At 51.0% G+C, this 7,938-nt stretch overlaps 1 protein-coding gene across 1 annotated transcript in view; it reads left to right on the top strand.

Annotated features, from left to right (window-relative positions):
* The first annotated feature begins 363 nt into the window (after positions 1 to 363).
* The window catches only part of LOC148182577 (uncharacterized), a 63,735-nt gene continuing 56,160 nt past the window's right edge, over positions 364 to 7,938 (top strand). The window contains exon 1 of the mRNA XM_088067302.1: positions 364 to 422. Within this exon, the coding sequence (XP_087923428.1) occupies positions 364 to 422 (59 nt within the window). The remainder of the gene's footprint in view (positions 423 to 7,938) is intronic.

Below are 7,938 nucleotides of genomic sequence, written 5' to 3'. Positions count from 1 at the left end.
AGGAGGATCAGGACAGGGCCATGGCTGCCATGGAATGTTCCTCATCCTGAGGAGGATCAGGACAGGGCCATGGCTGCCATGGAATGTTCCCATCCTGAGGAGGATCAGGACAGGGCCATGGCTGCCCTGTGAATGTTCCTCATCCTGAGGAGGATCAGGACAGGGCCATGGCTGCCCTGTGAATGTTCCTCATCCTGAGGAGGATCAGGACAGGGCCATGGCTGCCATGGAATGTTCCCATCCTGAGGAGGATCAGGACAGGGCCATGGCTGCCCTGTGAGTGTTCCCATCCTGAGGAGGATCAGGATACGGCCATGGCTGCCCTGTGAGTGTTCCCATCCTGAGGAGGATCAGGATACGGCCATGGCTGCCATGGAATGTTCCCATCTTGAGGAGGATCAGGACAGGGCCATGGCTGTCCTGTGAGTGTTCCTCATCCTGAGGAGGATCAGGACACAGCCATGGCTGTCCTGTGAGTGTTCCCATCCTGAGGAGGATCAGGACAGGGCCATGGCTGCCCTGTGAGTGTTCCTCATCCTGAGGAGGATCAGGACAGGGCCATGGCTGCCCTGTGAGTGTTCCCATCCTGAGGAGGATCAGGACAGGGCCATGGCTGCCATGGAATGTTCCTCATCCTGAGGAGGATCAGGACAGGGCCATGGCTGCCCTGGAATGTTCCTCATCCTGAGGAGGATCAGGACAGGGCCATGGCTGCCATGGAATGTTCCCATCCTGAGGAGGATCAGGACAGGGCCATGGCTGCCCTGTGAGTGTTCCCATCCTGAGGAGGATCAGGACAGGGCCATGGCTGCCATGGAATGTTCCGGGCTGCCGGGGCCTGCCCGCACTCCGGAGCGCTGCAGGCCGCAGGAATCCGAGCAGGCCGCGGCACGCCGGCCGCGCTCAGCCCCTCCAGGTGCAGGCAGCTGAGCTGTGCTCACAGTTTAGTGTGACATTTTTCTCATTATTGTTATTTCTTGCTGGCCTTTTTTTCTCCCTGCTGGGTTTTTTTGTTTGGTTGGTTGGGTTTTTTTTTTAATATTGTTTTTTCCCCGCTGCTTTCCTCCAGCCACGGTCTCTGCCAGGCTCCCCGGGACAGGCACTCCTACGGGCAAGAGCACATTGTCAAAACAACCCCAGAGTTGTATTTTCCTCGCTCCCTCACCGTTGCAAAACCTCCTTTTTCCTTTTGTTGTTTCCTCCTGTTCTCTTCCCCCAGGTATTCTGTGGAATTGATTTCTCCTCTCCTTTTACAGATGAGATATTCCAGGAACAATCGAACTCATACTGCTTCTGTCAAACTTCATCTAGGATACATTCATCTGGAATATGGCAGGGAACCAGATCCAGAAATCCTCAACTTCCTTTTTTATCGGGGAGCTCATAAAGCAGAAAGATGATGACAGGCTACTGAAATTTAAGCAACCAAGAACAGGAAAGATATTTTATTCAATAGTTGGAATAAAATTTCATGTCCCAGAGATTTCAAGGAGCACAAACAGGGGAGATGAAGGAAGACTGATTTTCTTTTTCCTAAGTAAATGGCCAGGTCTGGGGGTGGTTTTTAGGTTGTCGCTGTACTGATCAGAGGCTCATACACATTTCCTCCCCTAAAGCCAGACTGAAGGGTGACTCCTCAAAGAGCTGGGGTTAAAACCCTTCCCCAGGCAGGGCTGGGGCAGATCTGCTCCTCCTCACTGAGACAGGGCTGCTCCAAAGGGCTTTGTGGGACCAGCTTAGGTGTCTGCCTCAGGAGGAGATGAATCACACCTTGCAAGTGCTGGTTTCTCTCTCTTATCTCTCAGAGGAGCCTAAGGTGCCTAGTTCAGATCCAGACGTTTACACAGATGAATCACACCCTCAAGGCCATGGAGAAAATAATGAAAATCTGCAAGCCTGGGCCCAAATCTCTCGAGTCATCTTGAATAATTCTATTATTTTACTGAATAGAATGATCCAATGTCTTTAAATTGCTTCATGCTTTAGTGGTAGAAAATGAAGATAAATAAATTCTCTCCCAGAATAAACCTTCACTTGATTTTTTCCTGATACAGCACAGGCAGTGGTGCTCCTTTCAGCATGTCCCTTCTTTAGATGTCCTCTTTTTCCTAAATAAACACAAAATTCACCTCTGTGTGCAGCCTCCAGAGCTCCTCCTGAGTTCCTCAGAGCAGGAATCTCAGAGATTACCAGATCAGAGGCTCTTTTACACCATGTGTGTTTCATTCAGCGTTTCCAAGGCTGTTGATGTTTCCCAAGCCCCCAGTGGCTTCTTTGGATTCTCCCGTCCTTTGAAATGCTCGTGCTCAAGAGGGAGATTTCTTACCCAGAGAACTCTCCTCCCTCTGTGACATAACGATGGAGGTTACACCATGACAGGGAAAGCCTCATTCTCCCAGCAGGTCAGCCTCAGTGTGTGTTATCTATTCTCTGAGAATTAAATCCACACTGCTGGATGTCCCCTTCTTATATTAATTCGTGGTGGAGTCATTTGAAAACGGGGAAAGGAGGGTAGAAAATGAGAGTATGGAGAACGTGACTTTGGGAACAGGTCAGGATTGATGCAGCCTTTCCCATTTCCTCCGTGGCTATTTCTTTCCTTGCTCCCTGTAAGTGAATCGCCCTGGAAATGCCTCCTGATCTCTCCAAGCAGGGACCATCCATTGTTTTTAGTGGAGTATTTTGCACAGAAAGTCCAGCTCTGATCGAGTGCTGCCCTGGCTGCCATAACAATAAATTCCCATTAGCAGAAGCAAGGCGTATTTTCTTATGAATCCCCTTTGCAGAAAGGCATAAACTGAATTTTGACTTCAAAGGAGACATCTTTGTTCAAAACGCAACGCTGAGAAATAGTCTGCAGTCAATTATTTGCAATTAGAATGAAAAGAGAAACCCCCTTCCCCAAACCGCCTGTAATTACAAACGATCCTTTCATGAAGTATAAATCCAGTCATTAAGGAGTTTCAGAAGTTTTAATTCAGTGGGCAGTTAAGAAGAAGAATGACGGCTGTTGGGACAGAGAACAATGCCGTGGTGAGCTCAGGGTCCTGAGGTGTCGATGGGACTTGGACAGAAAGCTTTTCCTATTGATCCCGGTGCTTTTAGGAGGCAATTCTTCAGAGTGGGATCGTTACCAGCCCTTAAAACTTCTCTGTGAGCCACCTCTGGGGTCGGGAGGAGCAAAGAGAGGGTCAGCCTTGGCCTGGCAGCCCCAAAATCTCCTCCCCAAGAGCCTGAGCTGGGTCCTGGGGATGGGCACAGGGCAGGGAAATCCTTGTCCTCCCCACGGGATGGGGCCTCAGGGGACGTGGCCAGAGCTTTCCCAGCTGGAAGGTTTAGCTAACAAGTCCTGAGTTACTGAACAAAGATGTTCCAAGCACAGCATCCCCGTGTTTCCATCAGTGTCAGTCCCTTGCCCTTTCCCCAGAAAGTGCATAACAAGATCTGAGTGGTGCCTGTAATCCAGGCTCCCAGGAGGAATCATTTTCACATTCGGACACATCCTCAGGATGGAGCCAGGACGGAAACTGTAGATCTTAATCCTCTCTCCCAGTTTGTGAAGCTGGGAGGAGGAAGGGAGATTTTGGCACGCTCACATTTTGAAATTGGGACTCAAATTTATTGCCTTCATTGCTTAAGGTAGGCCTGTTCCTTTCTGGATATTTATTGTCCTTGGTGATGCCTTAGTGTGAGTTCCCTGGCAGCTGCTCCGGGAGGAGGTGTGAGGTGGATCCATAAGGTTCACAGATTTTCCCCACCCATGTGATAGGTATTTGTTGTTTGGCTGCGTGGCTCGGAATCCTTCATCCCGTATTCCCGACAATCTGCACCCCGCATATGCTGCTGGCGGTGTGGGGAGGTGCTGCTCACGAGGGGTGAACCACAGAGCCGCCTTTCAGCGCTGTGGGAGCACAAATATGCTCAGAGGAGCGATGGTTTCACTTGAAAATGTTGAAAATCAAATCCCACTGGACATCCAGCCGTGATCTGCTCCCACTGAGAGGGAGGGACGTGCACCAGGAGGAGAAGGAACCAGCAGCTTCACAGTCCTGGGGTCCTGTGCCACTGCCTAAGGGGGTGGGGGATGCCGGGCCTGGAAAAAAATGCTTCAATGAAAAGAGGGAAATCAGAGGTCTGTGGAGTTTGGTTTCAGCCACCTGACGGAAACACTGAACTCTGCTCTTCATTTGGTTCAGTCACAGACTGAGTCTGATAAGCCAAATTCAGGGATACTCTGGTGTGTGGCCATGAAGGAGGAGCTGTCATTTTTCTGCCCTGAGATCATCTCCTGCACTTTTCTGCAGGCACAGCACTAAAAAAATACTGGTTTTTTTTTTTTTTTGGTGGTTTTAATTTTTATTTTTTATTTTTTTACTTTGCCATTTCATTGTCATTCAAAGTTTTATTTTTAGATGCTCAGTCAAGCAGGAAGAGCCACACAGAGTTCCTCAGTGGTAACTGCCTGTTTTTCCCCAGAGCAGGAATATCCGTGTGTCTCTGTGCACAGAGCATCACTTCTTTCCAAATGTGAGCACAGCGTTGGAATCACCTGGAATCTTATTGTTGTGGTCCTGAACAACCCAGGTTTCCAGAACTGCCCATTTTTAGAGTATCTGAAGGCTGGGACACGCTCTTTTCCTGCCTGGTGTGCTCCCTGCTGTTTAAAATCGCGATTCCTGGTGCCTCCTGACTCTGTTCTTGGGAAAGCTTCCCTTGAGGTGCTTGGCTGGTTTGGAGAAAGGGTAAAATCTTTCCTATTTGGAAATTTCCCTATTTGGCAACGCACTTTTCCCAGCTTTTCTGCCTTTCCACCCTCCCCCACTGCCTCTCCCCTTCCCTAGCACAGGTAACCACACATTCTGATGGAGGTTTAATCTCCTTCCTTCCTTCCTTTGCAAACCCACCTCCTCCCTTGCCCCAGGCGCTCTGTCAACTCAAACTCATCGCAAATCAACCTGACAGTGGAGATCTCCCCTTGAGCAACAGCGCTGGGAGTTCGCTGCTGCTGATCCCCAGATAGGGAGGGTGGGGTGCATTTTCCACATAAAACCCAGTCGCAGCTAAATGGAAGTAAATTTCCATTCCGTTCCCTTTGTTTCCAGCTTGGGCTGTCAGCTAAGTGGATCCACAGCCCCAGGAGGACGCTCGGGATGGGTTAGGGTTAGGGATGGGGGATGAGGCCAGGTCGGAGCTGCAGGGACAGTCCTGGGGCTGCGTTTTCCACCTTCCCAGGCATTTTTCTGGGATGTTGGGCTGAGGAACTGGGGCTGCTCCGAACAGTTGAACTCAACTGCACAGACCATTACTTGTCATGCCCAAATGGAATGTGAGAGCGATTCCACTTCAAGACAGTGCAAAAAATGTCCAAGAGAACAACCTAAGCAGTCATGTAATTTTCTTTTTTACTCCTTTCTCCACTTTAGAAATGTGGGGGAAGTCACAAACGTGCTGCTGAATCCTGCCTGAAACACAAACCAGGGCGGCTCTCTTGCTCTGCAGGACCTAAATCAGCAGCTGCACTGACCTGGGACAAGGGGCTTTTCCTATTGAAGAAAAAACCCCACATCTCCCTAAATCTTACAGATAAAATGTTATGACAATTGCAAAGGGAAAAGCTAAAAACTGGCCCTAGGTTGTGCTGCTTTTCCAGGAGTTCTCAGGCTGGTGGGAGGAGGCAGCACTTGGATTCTCATGAGAACAGAGCAGACACACCATGGAAATGTGAATGTCGAGCCCCTGTCCTTAGAAACCTGGCTGGTACCCTTCAGTTGGTGAGAGTCTTTGCAGAACTATTTCCCCATTCAGCTGAAGTCAGGGAAACCCCTCTGATTTTGTGTTTGAGAACAAAAAATGGGTTGTTTTTCGAGACAGGGTTTGTTTTTCAGAACGTATCTCCAGCAGTGTGTGGCTTCAGAAGAAACCGCTCCTGTCGGTAGCAACAAAACAGTTCAGAGACAGAAAGGAGAGGGAGAGAGGCAGGAGGGGAGAAGAGGCCACTCTGGATCGGCCTGTGGTGATAAACAGCTCCGTGTGAGTCTCTGGAAATGGAACAGCCCGAGCAGGAATTGCAAAATCCGCTGCTGAGTCCGTGACTTTGGGAGGCAGAGCTGCTCCAAGTGCATAACCCCGCTGCCACTCGGGGATGTGGAGCTGCTCCCATGATCTGCATTCAGCCAGGAGCTGAGCACTCACCAGGCTTGATTTATTACCTTTATAAAATGCACAGTCTTTAATGTTCAGGGCTTGGAGCACTCTGTAATTTTAGCTGCATTATTACAGTTGTTGACCAATGTATGAATTATCTTCAAAGGCTTGGAGCTCCTCTGAGCAAGCTTTCCCATTCCAAAGACCAAGTCAAAGGAATCCAGGAAGGTCTGTTCTTTCAAGGAAAGATGTGTAGCAGGTCGAATGTGCAGGAATGTTCTGGAAAGAATTCCAGCAGGAGCCCTGCAGAGAGCACAGGGGTTATTTCCTTTCTCAGAGCTGTGATCAGTACAACTCTCATTTTAATGTGTTAGAAAGGAGTTCTTAGCCTCAAGATCCTGGAGTGGAAGCTGCTGGAAGAGCATCCACCATCAGCAGAGCCTTTGCTGAGCTCCCAGGCCTGTGTGGGCTGAGCTGGGGTCTGTCTGAGCTGGGGGACGTTTATGCTCCTTGTCCCTGCCTGGCCTCTCCTCCAGGAAGTGGCATAGGGAAAGCTCTTCCCACCAGAATTACATGCATTTAAACTCATTTTTGGAAACTGTCTGGGCACAGCCTCCCGTAGAAATGAGATGGCACAGAACTGATTAAATAATGTTTATGCAAATACAAAAGTTGTCAGGGCGTTGTTTTCTGAGCCTTCAAGATCCAGCTTGTCAGAGGCTCCTGGCTCAGTGTCAGCTTTCCTGAGCTCGGCTGAGTAAGAGCTCCATTTGGGGTGGGCAGCTGCCAGAGCCCTGCAGAAACCCTTCCCCAGGGAGGAGAGCATCTCCTGCCCACCTCAGCCATGGTGGGGCCTTCAGGCTCCCCTCCCACAGCTCCTGCTGTGCTGCCTCCTCAGGAGTGCCCTGGTGACATCCTCACCATCCCTGGTGACATCCTCACCTCCATCCCTGGTGACATCCTCACCCCAGCCCTGGTGACATCCTCACCTCCTGCCCTGGTGACATCCTCACCCCAGCCCTGGTGACACCTCCAGCCCTGGTGACACCTCCAGCCCTGGTGACACCTCCAGCCCTGGTGACACCTCCAGCCCTGGTGACATCCTCACCTCCAGCCCTGGTGACATCCTCACCTCCAGCCCTGGTGACATCCTCATCTCCTGCCCTGGTGACATCCTCACCTCCAGCCCTGGTGACACCTCCAGCCCTGGTGACATCCTCACCTCCTGCCCTGGTGACATCCTCACCCCAGCCCTGGTGACATCCTCTCCTCCAGCCCTGGTGACATCCTCACCCCAGCCCTGGTGACACCTCCAGCCCTGGTGACATCCTCACCCCAGCCCTGGTGACATCCTCATCCCAGCTCTGGTGACACCTCCAGCCCTGGTGACACCTCCAGCCCTGGTGACACCTCCAGCCCTGGTGACATCCTCACTCCAGCCCTGGTGACATCCTCACCCCAGCCCTGGTGACACCTCCAGCCCTGGTGACATCCTCACTCCAGCCCTCACCTGCTCCCCAGAGCCCAGGGATGTTCAGCCAGGAGCAGCTGCCCCACTGCGGTGTCACAGCAGTTTGGTCCATCCTGTGCTCAGCTGCTGAAGGAGTACTGGCATTGTTGGAGCTGGGATAATCAGGAGATGACTGAAGGTGTTTCCAAGGGCCCTGGGATGCACAGATCCCTGCAGAGAGGCCTTCAGAGGCTTCTGGATAAATGGGACAATACCAGGAATAGCTCCCAAAGATATTTCAGTGAATTTCTAAGCAGGTGAAAGAGGCTGGGCTGAATCTTAAT

This window comes from Pseudopodoces humilis, chromosome 26 (genome assembly GCF_049639895.1).
Source record: "Pseudopodoces humilis isolate 2021_Gansu_Grassland_sample_001 chromosome 26, ASM4963989v1, whole genome shotgun sequence".
NCBI lineage: Eukaryota > Metazoa > Chordata > Aves > Passeriformes > Paridae > Pseudopodoces > Pseudopodoces humilis.
The sequence above is the reverse complement of the archived record's forward strand: the minus strand, read 5'-3'. Positions and strand labels throughout refer to the sequence as shown.